General features: G+C 54.5%; 1 protein-coding gene across 3 annotated transcripts in view; it reads right to left on the bottom strand.

Moving 5' to 3' along the window:
- PSD2 (pleckstrin and Sec7 domain containing 2) overlaps positions 1 to 17,265 on the bottom strand; it is a 141,924-nt gene that overhangs the window by 79,412 nt on the left and 45,247 nt on the right. For all 3 annotated transcript variants that reach the window (XM_041765390.1, XM_041765389.1, XM_041765391.1), the window contains one exon: positions 1,520 to 1,599. In XM_041765390.1, the coding sequence (XP_041621324.1) occupies positions 1,520 to 1,599 (80 nt within the window). The remainder of the gene's footprint in view (positions 1 to 1,519; positions 1,600 to 17,265) is intronic.

Here is a 17,265-nt window from a genome sequence, read left to right as displayed (position 1 = left end):
CCAGGCGCCGCCAAGCAGAAGTAGGCTGTGAGGGGAGACAGAGCGCGGGCGGTGGCAATTAGGAAGAAAATTGGATTTTTCAGCGTCCAGAAGCAGCTGGGATCTGCGGTGTGTGGCGCAGACACCACCCCCTTCCCCAACACACACAGGCACAGGGCTCCAGCCAGGCGGGGGTACTCCCCAAGAAGGATGGAGGATGGGGGACAACAGTCCTCCTTCAGGAAGGGAGGAGATGTAGAACCAACAGAAGGCAAAAGAACCTGGTCAGGTCTGAGGCGGCCCTGCGGAGCCTCCCAGTGAGAGGAGCTTTCCTGACCCAAGAGCCAGAACCAAGATCCCGTTTCCTCAGCGGTAGACACTGCCAAAGTCACATGCCCATGTCACCTGGGGCCGCTAATCATGGCCACCTCCGTCTGGCAGTCTAGATCCGGTCTGAGAGGGGGCTCTGGAATCCTGGTTGTCTCCTTGCACAGGGAGAACTGCGGGGAAAGAGCCCCCCATCCCTGCCTCCTCATCCCACCCCCTGCACATCCCTTAGTTCCTTGAGTGGGAAGGGGATATGAAAGCACAAGTGCCCTCTTTCAGTTACCTTCCATCCAGGCCTTGGGGGAGTTGAGAGGGTGGGACAAGTGTCCTGTACCCACAGTACAGATGAAGAGGCTGACGTCAGGTGACTATCTGCACTGAAACTGGCAGGGGTCCCCAGCACCCTCGGGATTACTGCCAACTTCCTTCAGGCTCTGCCCTTTCCAATTCAGCGACCCTGCTCATCCTCCCCACCTCCAGAAATACTCCCCATGCACTATTCTTTCAGGCCTCTAGGCTTAGCACATTCCCGAAATGTGCTTCCTGCCCCCAGCCCTCATCTGGTCAACTTCTATTCATTCTTCTCAATCCAACTATTTGTCCCTCTAGGAAAAGAGGGTGCTCCCTTGTGCAGGAGCTGTGTTCTCACAGGCCTCCCCCACCAGAATGGGCACTCCCTGTGGGCCTTCTACATCTGTCTCCCCAGGGCCAGTGTATATCCTGCCCAAGCAGGTACTCAGGAAACTAATTTAGGAGGCACCAAGGAGGGGTGCCTGGGTGGCTCAGTCGCTGAAGCATCTGCCTTCCATTCAGGTCATGATCTCAGGGTCCTGGGATCAACCCCCTTGTTGGGCTCTCTGCTCAAGGGAGAGCCTGCTTCTCCCTTTTTCTCCCTCCGCCTGCTGCTCTACTTGTGCACGCTCTCTCTGTCAAATAAATAAATCTTGAAAAAGAAAGAAAGAAAGAAAGAAAGAAAGAAAGAAAGAAAGAAAGAAAGAAAGAAAAAAGAAAGAGAGAGAAAGAGAAAGAAAGAAAGAAAGAAAGAAAGAAGAGAAAGAAAGAAAGAAAGAAAGAAAGAGAAAGAAAGAAAGAAAGAAAGAAAGAAAGAAAGAAAGAAAGAAAGAAAGAAAGAAAGAAAGAAGGTACCAAGGATTCAGGGCCCTGACTTCCCACTACCCCCCCCCCACCCACCGCAACTCCCAATACCACTTACCAGACCCCAGATCTGAAGGTTGAGGGGCAGGGGGCAGAGGTGGAGATCCTTGCTGACTGGCACCCTCGAAATCCAGAGGCCTGTGTTTAGCTCAGAACAGAAGCATGTATTATGTATGCTGCGGTTTGCTCAGAACATTCTCAGGTCTGATATATACTTAGAGTTGTGAAGACCCAGTACTATTTGGGAGGGAAAAACCTATCTCTCTGTGTCTCAGGTATGGTGGTAGGGCAACACCCTCTCCAAAACCAAGGACTAAACACTGGCATTTTCTTAGGGGGAGAAAGGGGCTTTCCATCCACCAAGGGACTGTTTGGCAGACACCCACCCTCCAAATCTTTGGCTGATGGTGATAATGAAAACCCTGATTTAGTCTGCATCTTACATTCAAAGCACCTTTTGCTGCATTCACTCACAGACTCCTCAGGGACAAAAAGAAATTCAATATCCCATTTTACAGATGAAGCGGATTTGGGGGAGGTAGCAAGTGACTTGCCCAAGGCCTGGGGCTGTAAGCACTGGAGATGGCTGTGAGTTTGCTGAGGATGATTCTGGTCCCACTGCTCACCCAGCCCACTGTGGAACCACTGTCTCCCCACACAGGTGGCAGGCGGCTGTAAAACCTTTGCCCCCATCCTTCCCCAAGGTCCTGGGGAAGACCCTCATCTTGTGAGCTATGGATCTATAAGCCCGGTTCAAATCTCAACCATGGCCTCACCAGCTAGAGAACCTTGGGCAGGACACTTCAGCTCTCTGAGCCTCAGTTTGCAGGCCTATAAAGTGAATTACAGCCTTGTAGGGCTGGTTATGCACATGAACCAAGATGGGCCTGGCCTGGCCAACGGTAAGAGCTCAGTAAATGTGAGTTGGGTTTGTTTTACCACATTCACCTTCTCACTAATCTCTCATGGAAGAGGTGGAGGGAGCTGATAGCTTCCCCATTTCCCACAGGGAGAAACTGAGTGGGCAGAGCTTCCAGCGAGCAGAAGACATCATCAGGTAAATTACCATGAAGGCCACCTGAGATTCCGTGCCTCCACACTCAAGCACCCTCCATCGCTCCGAGTCCATGTAACACAGCACAAATGTGCCGCCTCCCCAGCCTTTGCCCAAACTGCCCCTCCCCCACCCGCCCCGGCCTAGAATGCCACATCTCCACCAGTTCTTCAATTGTTCCCGAAATCTTCCAAGGCTCCGCCTAAAGGCCACGCCCTCCAGGGAGCCACCCGCACCCTGCAAGCACCCTGCAAACCCGGAGCCGCCCGGCGCCCCGCGGACCCCGCGACTGGTCGGGTGGGCTTGGGTCCCGCCACCCACGCGGTTTCCTGGGCCCTCTCGCAGGGTGGGCGGGGCCGCCTCGATCTGACCCGGGGCGCTGGGGCGGGACCCGCGGGGTCGCCGCGGCCTGCGGGGGGAGCACGGCCGGCCCTGCACCCCGCTCCCTCCAGCGCCGCGGCCCCGTCTTTGATCCCGCTGCCTCCGCGCCCCAAACCTGATTGGCATCAAATTACGCCGCGCGGCGGAGGGAGATAATGGCGGGAGGCGCGGCGGACATGAAAGGGGGGCGCAGCGGCAGCCCGGACCGTTGTTAATGACCCAATAAAAGGGAAGAGGGGGGAGAGATAACCCTCCCTTCCATCCCCGCCCCCAAGACAGCGGCCAGTGCACACAAAGCCGCCGCCGACTCGGAAATTACCGCGGCTCAGCCCAGCGCAGCGTGACTGGAGGGGGTGGGCTCACCTGGCGGGGAGCGGGAGGGAGGACACGCCGGCCCGCCACACGCGGTCACGCAGACGTGCACACATCCTGATCCTGTCTTTAATATTTTTCTGGGTTTTTTTTTCATCGTGGGTTTTTTTTTTTTTGCATTAATTGTGATTTCTGAAAAATACTACACTGAAATCATGTTCTTGGTTCCAGAGAAATTTTGTGCGCACCCTAGTCCCAGCTCTGAAACACACTCACGGACAGGAGTGTTCAGTGACTCGCACACGCTGTGCCTCGTACAGACACAGTTAAGACAGCCACACACAGAGATATACAGACACATGGACACACTGTCACACCTAAAGTCACTTGCTGAAACCAACACGGGACCACGTGGACACACACGCAGCAGGGCCTACAGACGTGCTCACCTAGAGACAAATCCAAAAGCTGGAACAGAGACAGACATACAAAGACAGACACACACACACACACACACACACACACACACACACACTGAACGAATGAGGAGGAAACTCACAGAGATATACAAGCACATGACACACAGCCATGCAGAGAGAGACACGCTGATATACACTGAGATCTACAGACAAATACAAACACGCATAGATAACACAGCTCCACAGCATCCCAGACACACACACAAATAGACCTGGTCACATTAAGCACACACAGTGACACATACACCCAAGCACAAATCCCCAAGTCAACAGAGTCTCTGAGACACCCATGCCCTCAAGTCCACCCATTTCACACCTTTACTAACACATGTTCAGATGTGTTCAAGTGAGTTCAGGAGAGCCAGAGGCTGGGTTGACCCATAGCATAGACACAAATGAAGTGGGGTCACTGGGCCACAGAAGCCAGAGAACACGGCAGTGGGGGAAGGGGTGGGGGTGCAGCTGCCTTGAATCCATGAGGCTGGACAGATGGTTTAAACTATCAGAATATCAGTGTTATTCATTTCCAAAATGGGGTTCAACTCCTCTCCAAGGGATTGTGTGAGTCAATAAGCAATAGGAAAGTACTGAATGTTGAGCGCCATTGCCATGTGGACTCCCTTAGGGACAGCCCAGATGCTCCACTGCACATGTCCCCACAACACAACACACACACATACACATACACATGCGTGTGCGCACACACACACACACACACACACACACACACTCTTCTCTTGGTTCCTAATCACTTTACTGCTAGGGAGGTCCCTCTTAAATCTAATCTGAGTCCGTCATGCTTTATGCTGACTCCAATTCTGAGAATGGAAGAGGGCTGGCCCCTCCAAGAAGCCCCTCCTGCTCCAAAAGCCAGCACACTGAGCACCAGGACTCCTGGTGGGATCCAGGTAGGGCTTTGTCATAAAGTCAGACTCTGGGTCAGGCATACTTTGCTCCGTTGTCTGATTTCTTTTTTTGTTTGTTTGTTTAAGATTTTATTTATTCATTCATGAGAGACACACATAGAGAGAGGCAGAGACACAGGCAGAGAGAAGCAGACTCCATGCGGGGATCCCAATGTGAGACTTGATCCCAGAACCCTGGGATCATGCCCTAGCCAAAGGCAGACGGTTCAACCACTGAGCCACCCAGGCATCCCTTTGCTCTGTTGTCTGATTTCAAAGCCCAGTTCTACCATGAACCAGGTGTATAACTTGGTCAAGGATTTAGCCTCTTTGAGTCTTGGGTGCCTTCACTGCTGAATGGGTTAACAGCATCAGCATCCAACACAGGAGACAGTGGGATGGTGAAATATCTCTCAGGCTGAGCTAATAGACCAAGGTAAAGCTGCTAGTCCATGTTGGGGTCAGAGGTGAGGGATCAGGGTTCATAGTCCCCTCCACACACCAGGACAAAGGCCTTCCCTGCAGTTTCTTCTTAGGTGGACACGGGGATTTTATGAGCCAAACCTCGAGGCCTAATTAATGCGATTAATCACAAGCCCAGCCGCACAGGCCATGGGGACAGCTGGGAGGGGGGTGACAGTCAGCTCAGTTACCCAAAAGGATGAGGAAGCGGGATACAAGATTCTCAGTGGCTTCCCCCTCCTCCATCACCTGCTGACCAAAGCCCACCCCCATACTGGAGGGAAGTCCTTCTCATATCTAGATCCAGTTTCTCTTGCTGTAGCTCAGGAAGCACGACGGATCTGTAGTCAAGGTCCTGGCTGTCCCTAAACAGGCAGGTTAGAAAGGCTGTGGTCCATCTCCTGGTAGATGGGTTTGGTGATGGTGGTGGTGGTGGTGGTGGGCAAAGCCTCTCAGAGCCTAGTGCCTACCCTAGGAGTAATGCAAGGATAAAGAAAGGAGCTGGTGGCTAGAAGGGAAGGTCCCCTTCTCCCTCTAAGGGGCCTGTGTGTGTGACCCAGTGTGAGGAGGGTTGGGGGGGATGGCCAAAGGCTCTGGCCAGGGCTGCAGCAGGAGGGGGCAACCCACTCGGGCAGGGACGCTGCCGTGTTATAAATCACCCTCGACTCAATTAGAGCCTGTGAAAGGTTGTGCACACCCAGCAGAAAGCGCGGAGCTTGGCGGACAGCCAGCTTCCTGTGGGGGGCGGGGGTGAGAGAGCTGGTGTGTGCCTATGTGTGTGTGACAAACTGTGTAGACATGCTTGTGTGTCCTTGTGAGTGTGTCTCTGTGCACCTGTTTGTGCCTGTCTGTTCCACATATGCATGTGTGTGGTCATGAGCACATATGCCTGTGAATTCTTGTGTGTGCAATATGCTTGCATATCTTTGTGTGTTTGTCACAGAGAGTATCTGTACTGTGTGTACACCCGTGTGTGTGTATGTTGGGGCAGATGTTTGTGCCTATCTGTACCGTGTGTACACCTGTGTGTGTGTATATTGGGGCAGATGCCCTCATGCCTGTGTGCACTCGAGTGCAAGTGGGTGCATGGTTGTATCTCTCCACCGTTTTGCTGCTGTGCATGTCTCCATGCTTGTGTCTACCCGAGTGTGAGTGCATATGTTTGTGACTATCATGTGGTTGGCCTGGTGAGCTGAGCTGGGCATGGGTGTGGGGGTGGAGGGATGTTCTTGTGTCAGGGAGAGCTCTAAGTTTCGTAGTGAGAGACACAGAGAGATGGAATTATGGGTAGGCAAAGAACGAGTGAGAGCCAGACCAGGCCAGCAGGAAGAAGCTGTGACAGATAGAAGAACCAAGCTTTCAGGAGAGTGGGGGTCTGTGCAGTTCAGACAGCCTGCCAAGACCAACAACCCCCAACCCTGAATAGAGAAGCTGGATGCTAACCATGCCACAGAGGGGTTACCCTAATGTGGCCAAGGAGCAACCTGAAGTCCCCCCCACCCCATAATTACCAGTGATGAGCAGTCACCATGGGGCTAATCTCTGTGCTACAGCCTCCAGCCAGATAATCTCACCAAAACTTCACAGACACACTATGAAACATGGGCTATTAGAATTCCCAGTTTGCAGATGTGGAAACTGAGGCTCATTGACTTGTTCATTGGCTAATAAGTAGTAGGGCCAGACTCTGAACCTAGGTTTTTCTAATTCCAGAGGTCTCACCACATTCACTGTGGCCTCTCCCAGAGTTCTCAGTGGTCACACTCTGGGGGAAAGGGGGAGGAAAGTGTATAGGTGTGGGCAAGTGAGTATGCCTCCCCATCTACCTGAATACTCTCTGAAGCCCAGGTTACTGTGCCCCCAGTGCTTAGCATGTATTTAACAAATGCCACAGCAATATGTATTTGTTGGAGGAAGCAGGGAGCCAAGACATCCTGTTCTGTTCTGAAGCTAAGAGTAGCAGACAGAGGTGTTGGTGGGGGTGTCTATGAACCACACCATGGACACTGGCCACCTCTGCCTCCCTCCCAGGGAGGAAGTATTGACCCTTGGCTCCAGAGAAGCTGAGGAGCAGGGGCTGAGGATTTCCCAGAGCCAGACTGGGCTCTGCCTCATCTCCACTCACACACAGAGATGGGACTACCTGGATGTCTTTCTAGATCAACACTATGTCTCACTTGTTTCTTCCCTACCCAACTAATGAACAAAGATTTTCATCCCCCTCCCCATTTCCCTAGGAACACTCGGGTCCCTGAATCGGGACGCCTATGGGAGAGGTCTGCACAGGCACCCTTAGCCAGCAGCCAGTCTGGGACCCCTGACTCAAAAAAGTTTCCCCCATCTACAATGGCATTTCTCTGAGGAGTGATGGGGATCTAAACCATTAAGTCCTGGGCCTCCTTGTAGAGCTTGGAGAACCAGCCTTGGATACACCCGCCTCAGGGCCCCAGATTAACAGCCTGCCCCCCATGGAGAGGAGAATGCAAACTCACAATGGGTTCAGCTTCTCTCCTGCCCCAGCCTCCTGGGAGACTTCCTCCCTAAACCACGTTCTGCTCCCAGTTACTGACCAGGTGCCAGGAAAGGGAGGGAGATGGGCCTCCCTCAGAGCAGTCTCAGGAAGAAATCTAGCCATGTGCCAAACATCACCCTGTGTCTTCTGCAGGCCCCTGCAGGCCCCACATCTGGAACCATTTCAGGCAGGAGAAGCATAGGACTGAGCTGCCCCTCCTTTGATGCTGGGACTGTGGGGAAGGGTCATGCCCTCTGGGAGGTCGGGGGTCACAATGCATGGATGGCATACCTTCTGAGGATAGGAAAAAGTGGGGGTGAGGAGGGAGCAGGAATGGGCAGGATGGAGTTGAGGTATTTATGTCATGGTGCTCCTCCAACATGTAGCATCAGGGGGACTCCAGAAAGGATCTAGAAGATGATAAGCATTTTATTTATTTAATTAATTTATTTATTTTTAAAGTAAGCTTTATTCCCAATGTGGGGCTTGAACTCACCACCCTGAGATCAAGAATCACATGCTCTACTGACTGAGCCACCCAGGGGCCCCATGAACAGGGCCAAGTATTACTCTAGCTAAGCCTCAGTTTTCCCATTGGTAAAATGGGAATATTACATACAGGATTCTGGGGAGGATCCATGGTGAAAGGATGTTTTAGCGTGGGGCCAGCACATAAACAATGCTCAGGACAGGGCAGTAGCTGCTCTTATTATTAACATTATTTTGTTTATTTTTAGTTTTTATTTTATTTTTATTTATTTATTTATTTTCATTATTTTGTTTAAAACATAGCTGCTGGGCAGCCCAGGTGGCTCAGCGGTTTAGTGCCGCCTTCAGCTCAGGGCACAATCCTGGAGACCCGGGATCGAGTACCGTGTTGGGCTGCCTGCATGGAGCCTGCTTCTTCCTCTGCCTGTCTCTCTCTCTCTCTCTCTCTCTCTCTCTCCTCTCTGTGTCTTTCATGAATAAATAAATAAAAATCTTAAAAAAAAAAGAAATCTCTAAAGTAAAATAAAATAAAACATAGCTGCTTCCTACCAAAGCTCTCCATCCAGCCGAGGAGACCCAGTGAACACCCCAAATCAGTCAGTCAGGCTGTATGGAATCAGACACTGAGATATTAGGAGGGGAAGATTCTAGAAGGCTAGGCAGTCAGGAAAAACCTCCCAGAGGAAGTAGCATAGGGCTCATCCTTCAGAAATGGAAGATTCAGGCAAGCAGAAGTGGAAGAGGGCATCCCAGGGGGCAGAAAGGCTTCAGCCAAGCCCTGGAGACAAGAGGGAGCGCTATAGGGCAAGTGGGTTGTGATTTTGTGAGAAGCAGAGACAGGCCAGATGGGGTGTGGTGGGCATGGGAACTTGCCTGACTTACCCCGAGGAGAAGAATGAAGAGAGGATATAGTGCCCTATGCCACCTCTGTGGAAGGGTTCTTCCCTGAATCCTGTCCCATCCATACCTGCTCCCCATCCCAAGGAAGCCCTTAGGATCTGCAGGGAACCAGTGACACCCACCCCAAGGTATCCCCCCCCACCTCCCGACCCAGGGCTCTGAGAAATCAGGTGGCTGCCCTCTCCTCTGTTTATTTATTCCCCTGTGGTTTTTTTTTTTTCCTCCCTTTTCAGGAGATGATAATTATTCAGATCATTGTGGTGATTTACTCGGCAATCAGAGCCGCTCGATGCAGTGGCCTCAGAGCTGAGACAGACGAAGCATCGAAGCATCCAGCATTGAGCATCGCCAAGGAGGAGGAGGCCAGGGGCTCAGCCCCCCTCCCTCCCACCCACCCGGCCTTTGTTCTCATTGAGGTCTGCACCCAAGCTGCCTGGCAGGCAGTGAAAGCACCCACCCTGCAGACACAGCAGCAAGTTTGAGGGGTCGTAGGAGCCAGTGTGCACATGTGTGTGTTCTGGGGAGGGGTGTGTGGGGGTTCATATGTCCCTTGGTACTGGCTGAGAATGGTGGAGCTCCTGTGTGCATATTCGCCTATGTGTGGTGGTTGGGGTGGGAGGGGAGATTAGGGTTGTACCACTGCATGAGCATTGAGGTCAGGTATGTAATCAGAATGTATGCACCTGTGTGATTACCTGGACCCTGGGGTACACCTGTCTCTGCAGGCTTGTTCAGAAGTGCAATGGGCAGGTGCCCAAACATTTGTATTCTGGTCACATAGCAGGAAGGGGAGGAGGTCTGGGGTTCCTATGCTGAAGCTGTGATCATGGATGGGACAGGGACTAGGTTTCTGCTTGGTCTCCCTGACGGTGCTAGTGGGAGGGGGGGGGGGCAGCGATCAGCTCAAATCCAAATGCTGAGTTCTCCTGGGTCAGTGCTGGGGCCTCAGGGGTTATGTGGATACAGGTGTGGCTGTGTTCCCAGGCATGTGCACCCGCAGGCGCCCCACCCCCTGCGCCCGCAGGCTGGCGCGGTGACGGTGACCTCATTACTGCCTCCGCAAAGGCCCCTTGAAATCCCTGCGCCGTCGCATTTGGCTGCTCTAAGTGATGGGAACGGCCTGCGCTTCCTGATCAATCGCTTAAAATTCAGGGTCGGCTTGCTCGCAGGAGAGGGCTGCCTGCCAGCCCCACGCACCGCGCTCTGCCGCCTCCCCCTACACCCCCTCCTTGCTTTGGGGTGGGGGGGCTGCGATACTGCCGTATTGGAAAACATCCCCGCGCTGGCTGGGGGGCCCGGTGGGGCCAGCGCTGGAAGCCGTTCCACTCGAGCAGATGGCTGTGAAACTTTGGCGGCGAGATAAATTGGGTCTGACGGCGTGAGGCCGGCTCACAGATGGGCGGGATTCTCACGCCGGCCCCCACGTCCGGCCCGGCCGCGGGCAGGGCCCGCGCGGCTCAGAGCCGCCTTTGGGCATCTGCCCGGCCCGCAAAAGCACTGGGGAGGCCAGTCATCCGCCAATAGCCTCTCTATGCCGGAGACGCCCTCCAGCACACTCCTTCCGGCCCTAGATCTCCCCAGAGAGGAGCCCAGAGGGAGGGGCAGTCCCCAGCCCCCTCCTGGTCACCTCCGCCAAGCTGGCAGCTGGGCTTTCCCCCTCCTCTGCCATCCGCAGAGGCCTGAAGCGTGAAGGTTAACAGCTGGGGGGGAGGCTGCGTCCCCCTCCCTCACCCCCTCTCTGCTGCAGCCCCGCCCACCTGCCAACCCCGGGGATGTCGTAAACGGGGCTGTGAGGTGTGTGTTGGTGGGGAGGGGGGGACCTGAAGGGAGGGAGAAAAGACAGACAAAGAGAGAAAGCGAAAATGAACAAGATGCGAGAGAGACCTAAGCTGAGACCGAGGGACAGGCAGACAGCAGAGAAGGGATGGAGAGTGAGATGTAGAGATAGACAGAGACACCCACAGAGAGAGAAGGGAGGGAGAGACCTCAGAGCCAGAGAGGAGGCGCACAAAGAGAGTGGGAGGAAGGCGAAGGATAGGACGAGGGGGCGAGATACAGGCGGGGACCGCCTCTAGCCGTGGTCGATGTGGCGGTGGGAGAAGAGCGGAGTTGGGGAGTAGGGCGCGGTTCCGGGCTAACTCCGCCCCCACTGGGAGGGTGGCGACCCCGGACGACAGTCGCTGCCCCAGGCCGCGCCCTCCACCCCAACACGCTTCCCCGCCTCGGTTTCCCCAAGAGTGCGGGTAAAGAGGATGGCGGAAGGGGGAGGCCTGCACAGCCATCTCTGCCGCAGAGCCCACCCTGTCGAGCCAACTCCCCGGCGCATCAGTCCAGCGGGCAGATATCGATCCGGTCCAGCCAAGCTCGATACCCGAGGCCTGCAGCCCGCTCTGCCGCGGTGCTCCGAAGAGGAGGGGGCCCGCTCCCCGAGCCGCCCCCGCGGAGAGTCTGTGTCAGAACGAACCGCGAGAGGCCAGCTGGAGCGGCGCCCTCGCCTCCTCCTGTCCTCAGCGGCCCGACTTGGCGGCCCAGGCTGCCTGCAGCAGGGTGACGGCCCGGGTGACCACCCCCAGTCCCACCTCCTGCGGGGCACCAGAGGCCAGAGGGAAAAAAATCTTTGCCGAGTTGATGAAGTTGAAGTTTCGTCAAGGGCGTGAAGGAGACAACCAATCAGCGAGCCTATATTTACATACGCTCTCTGATTGGCTCTCACGGCGCCTCTTTAGAATGTTTCTTTGAAACCTTAAGAAAACGAAGAGAAAAATCCCACTGATGATAGGGGAAAGCTCAGACCCCTCAGGTTCATGCAGGCCCCCCAGGCCAAGCTCTAAGGAGAAATGGGGGGTCTTAGACATGGCCCCGCCCAAACCTCAGGAGCCACATAATCAACTCAAGGCTGTATGGTCAGATAGGTGGAGCTTGGCCTGAACTCAGGGCCCGGGTTCCACCAGGCACCCTTCCCTATGCCCACCTCCAGATACCCAGATGTGTGGCCAGAGGTCATTTCAGGCTGGAGGCAGGAAAGAGAAAGGCCTGGCTTGGTTTGGGAGCGGGAAGCCTGTGGTGCAGTCTTGTCTGTGACAGGAACAGGGTGCGTGGTGTCACCAGGTTCTGCAGGTTCTCAAATAATGGAGCTTCAAAGGTAGGCAGAGTTGGTTTCCTGGCCGACACCCAGACCAGCCTGACCTTGAATCCTAGACAAGCACACATGAACACATGGGAGCCTAGTGACAGGCTGAAGGCTGGAAGGCCTAGAAGAGTGGGTTTGCTCTGTAGAGAGTGGGACCAGCCCCTCACCCCCCACCTCCACCCCCACCCTCGCAGCCTTACGCTGCCCCTTAATCTACACTCCTGGGCCCAGCAGGTCCTGAGTCACCATGGGGGAGGGAAAAGAGGTCTGCCCTTTGGCAGCTAGGAGTGGAGAACCAGTTTCTGTCCTGAGGCCTCCGCTCTGCCCTCCCCCCTCCTGCCCATGCTGGGAAAAGGGTCCCCTGGGGTTACATGTGCAAATCCAGCCTGGCTTCATGGCCCACACCCCTTCCTGGGGCCCAGAACAGATGATTCAGACTGGGGGGAGGGGAGGAGGTCTAAAAGAGGATGGGGTGGCGGCACTGAATCTGCCCTTGAAGCTGAAAAGAGAGCCCGTCCACTGTCTGCCTATGGCAAATTGGGGGACAGGTGAGAGAATTCACTCTGGTAGAGCGCTAGCCCTGCCCTAATTCTTTCCCAGTGACATATCCTGGAGACCCAGCTCTGTCACTCTACTCCAAACAGCCTTCACCAAAGCCTAAAGTATCTGTGAAGGGAGAGGCTGTGCGGAGTCCCCAGTGCACAGGTTATGCACGCATGCACCCCTGTGGCACCTGGGCAGCAGTAACTGCTGGTTTGCAGAAGACTCGGGGACCCAACAGCCAGTGCACAGACACCTGCCAAGCCCCAGAGCTCAGATCGCTGATGTGCCAAACTTACTGTGTGACTTTGGGCATAGCTCACACATCTCTGAGCCTCGGGCTTCTTTGTAAGTCTGTGCTTTCCACAACATACCATTCTCAGGGGAAGCAGTTGCAGAGAAACCCTGGAAGCAGGGGCAGAGTCCAGAAGGGGCCTGGGAGAGCCTGCTCAGAGGCTCTGCTTGTCCAGGAGTCAAGTGGGACAGGGACAAGATTGCCAAGTCCCATGGTTCTCAGCAGTTCTTGGAATTTCATCTCTCCTTCTATCTCCCTGCCTACCTCATAAATATCAGGGGGCCTGGCTGGGTCTGGGCAGGAGTGGGGAACTGTATGTGATTGCATGCATTTGTGAGTGTGTATATTTACACACTTGGGGAGAGTGTGAGAGCCCTACCCCCCCAGCCACTGCAGCCATTGCACTCTGAGAAGCTGAGATAATCCCTCGCCATCTGTCTTGTGTTGCTAACCCGCTCAGCCCAGTGGACAGCTGCCTGGGCCACAGCTCTCGCAGAGGAGCAGGTGTGGGGTGCTAGGGGACCTAACTAGTTCTCAGGACCTGGCAGCAGACATATTCGGTCTTCCTGCTCCACTCATTCTACTCATTCCACCTTACCTGCCCGACTCTACAGAGGCAAGAAAGTGAAGCCAGAGAGGGGCCAGACAGGACTCACCCATTCCTGCTTCAGACCATGGGAAGAGAAGAGAAATAGAAAATACTCCCTAGGGCAGCCCAGGTGGCTCAGCGGTTTAGTGCCACCTTTAGTCCGGGGCGTGATCCTGGAGACCCAGGATCAAGTCCCGCATCGGGCTCCCTGCATAGAGCCTGCTTCTCCTTCTGCCTGCTTCTCCCTCTGCCTGTGTGTCTCATAAATAAATAAATAAAATTTAAAAAAATACTCCCTGGTCTGGGGGCTGGGGACTGACTCTCCCAAAATGCAGGGGGATGGACAGGGTGACCTGCAGCCTTGTGCTCGCATGAGCCCTCCATGAGTACACACACACACACACACACACACACACATGTCCCTCCGATGGAAAGGGTGCAGTAGGGAAAAGTCAGGCCTTCTGGGCCTGGGGAAGGGGAGGAGCCATCTTTCCAGCCTTTGGCAGGCCAGTGTCCAGGCCTCCAACTAACCGACTTCCCAGAGCCAGAAGAAGAGAGGCTCATGGGATATTTGGTGGGTAATGCTTAGTGTGTGGGCCTTGTACCCCAAGGTCTCGTGACCACCAGAATCCCATTGTTTTCATGAGGAAATTGAGGCTCAGAGAAGGAAGCGACTTGCTCAACTCATTCCAGTGAGGGGAGAAGCTTGGACTCGCACCCAGGCATCAGGCTCCAGCAACCCTCCTCTGTACCCAGTTCTGTCCCCTGCAGCCATCATGTCTCCATGTGCTTCAACTCCCTGACCTGTAGCCCTGTTCCCATGCAGCTCCGAGGTTCTTTCAACCCAAACCAGACAATCACACTCCTAGGCATAGGGTCCTGGCCAGTCAGACAGGATGTCAGGCCATGCCAACCAGGGGCAGAGGAATGATGAAAGCGTGGCCGCCCCCCAACCTGCCCCTCTCCCTGTCAATCGTCTCTCACCCCCTCTATGCACACGCATGCTCAAATATAGATGGCGCACACTCAGCCAGCCACACAAACAGGTACTCACACACAAATGAGTAAACATAAGCACAGTCACACATACAGTGTTTACATACATACAAACTCTCAGATACACACACAAACTCAGACAGCCACCCACATCTTCACACCAACACACAGACCTCACCACTCATAGCCAAGCCCATTCACAGACCACCCCTAACCTCCACACTGCAGGCACCTAGTTCCCCAATCCCACTCCAACCCCCAGGTGCTCCATCTTGCCACACACCAGACAGTAACCTTCTAGGAAGGCCAGTGCATAGGTAGGAGTGGGGGTCAAGCAGATACAAGTCTGGATCTGTCTTTCCTGCCTAGGTGTGAGGGCCATCCAGCAAGAGTGTCAATGGATGCTTGCCCCCTCCCCAGCCCTCCTGAGACTTGGAGGGCTGCCATCTGGCCACAGGTCTAAGAGAACAGTCTTCCACCTCTCACCCACAGGGGCTCTCATCTTCCCCTGACTCAGGGGGAGGAAAGCAACAGCAAGAGGGAACTGCTTGTCCTCTAAGGGTCTCAAGTCATCAGGAAATGAGACACACCAGGGATAGTCTGGCAATGGTCTGAACCCCACAAGGTAGTGGACTCTAGGTACTGTCCACGATCCAACCTCTCCCAAACCTCTCCCCCATGTCCCTCAACCCTTAAGGGGCTCTGGAAGTAGAGGGGAGTTGCCCCCTCCCTCACTAGGCTGGAATTTGACTCCCAGGTCACTGTGTGCTCTTAGCCAGAGGGACCCCAGCCCTGAGCCCGGCTTCCCTGAACCTAACTAAGGAGGGCCCAGGTTCCAGACACTGCCATCCTCACCCACACTGGGCGAATCACAACATACAGGTGCTCCTGCTCACACACTCACCCTCACATAGCCATGCTCACATACTTTCACACTCACACAAGTATACTCCAAGCACTCCATCACACACTCACACCTGCATGCTTGCACACTCATATGCAACCACACATTCACTATCATTCTCTCATACTCAGCCACACTCATACTCTTGAACCCTATCACACTCACTGCCACACCTGAGCAAGCTGAAATTCTGGGGCCCTGAGTCAGCAGAGCTCTGTCAGGGGCTCAGAGGCTGGGGCTGACAGCCTGGTGTGCAGGGGGAGAGGAGGGGCTGCCACAGAGGCCTGGAGGGTCCTGAATAATTCAAGGTGGTGGCTGCTATGGTGGCGGGAGCCATCAGCTGCAGGGAAATCTTGGTGGCTGGATTGTTCTGGGAAGGTGGCTCCTGGTGTTTTGAGGAGAATCAGTCCTGCTTGAAGTCTCACTGAAGTCACAAAGGATGTCTCATATCTGCTTTCACTTTTAATCATCCCTGGGAGCCTGCACAGCACGTACCACAGCCCCATTTCACAGATGAAGAAACTGAGGGTCAGAGGGTAAAGAGATTGACAAAGGGTTATGAAGCAGGGCTCTCTAGGTTCCCCCTTGCAACCCTCTCCCCCAGGTATACACACTCACGCACCCAGGAGAGTTTCCTTTGGTCATGATGCCCAGATGGAGAGGAGAGACTCCAACCATCTGAGGACATTCTGGAGTATGCTCCTGGGGTGTGAATCCAGGAAGCAATCTGGCTCAGGGCACAGCAGGTGCTCACTTGATGCCTGCCAAAGGAGGGCACCATGCAGGGGTGGCACACTGTCACACAAGGTCTTGCCTCTGCCACTAGCGAAGACACATCTCAGAGCCTCGATGTCCCCATCTGCAAGATGGGCACTAAGTGGATGGACCTTATGAGATGTTGGTAAGAGCTGACTGGGAAAACTCACAGAAAGCAGTTAGCATGGGGTCAGACCCCCAGCAAGTGCATCATGTTGCAGCTGAGATGTGCAAACCCTGCCACAGAGAAGCAGCCACAGAGTGGTGGTGGTCTGTGTGTTTGAGGTTCCCTCTGCCCAGGGCATCTTCCCCTCTCCTTTGCTGTCATGTTTCTCCTCTTCAAGGCTGAGCACACCTGTCACCTTTCTAGGACAAAAGCATGGTTTCCTGCCCTATCCTGCAGCCCCAGCTGACACCCCATCCCCATCGCGGGACCTCAGGTGGGTGGCTCTCTTTGCTAAGAGTGGGCCTGGCCTGCCCAAGCTGCCTGCCCCTACGCAGTAGGTGCTCAAATGCCCCCACTGAGCCGATAGCCCAGCCTGTGGCAGCACGCATCAACCAACAGTTAGGGTGCTTCCATGGTTAAAATAAACCTCTGAGGTCATGGGTCTGTTCTCTCTGTAAAAACAAAAATATCCGACTGCTCACGTCTGGTGAGACCCACAGCAAAAGTGCAGACGTGACTGCTTCACCCCCCCCCCCCGCCCCCCGCCAAGGCCAAGCAGCAGGCTCCCAGTCAGGTCCCAGCATAAAGGGGCACCTGCCCGGCCCGGCCTACAGACCCCAACAGGCTGTGACTCCCGTGCCCAATGGGAAAGGTGGGCACTCTCTGCCCAGGGCCCTGAGCTCCAAGGAGATTAGGGAGCATTCTCCATATTTGATTCAAAATAAAAACCACAGTAAACCATAGACCCAAAACTTATACGTCGGCTGAAATTAAAATAGATTCTTGCTACGTTTTCTGGTTTCAATATTCTGGATCAGCTCATGGAAGCTGAATCAGGCGATTTGTCTGTCCCTCCTGTTCTGTTTTTGCTGTCGCCCTTGCTTTCCTGGGATCTCGGCACAGGCTGTGTCTCCCCTCTGGAGCAGACCCCAGT

Source organism: Vulpes lagopus, chromosome 8 (genome assembly GCF_018345385.1).
Source record: "Vulpes lagopus strain Blue_001 chromosome 8, ASM1834538v1, whole genome shotgun sequence".
Classification (NCBI taxonomy): Eukaryota; Metazoa; Chordata; class Mammalia; order Carnivora; family Canidae; genus Vulpes; species Vulpes lagopus.
This window is presented reverse-complemented; position numbering and strand designations above follow the sequence as displayed.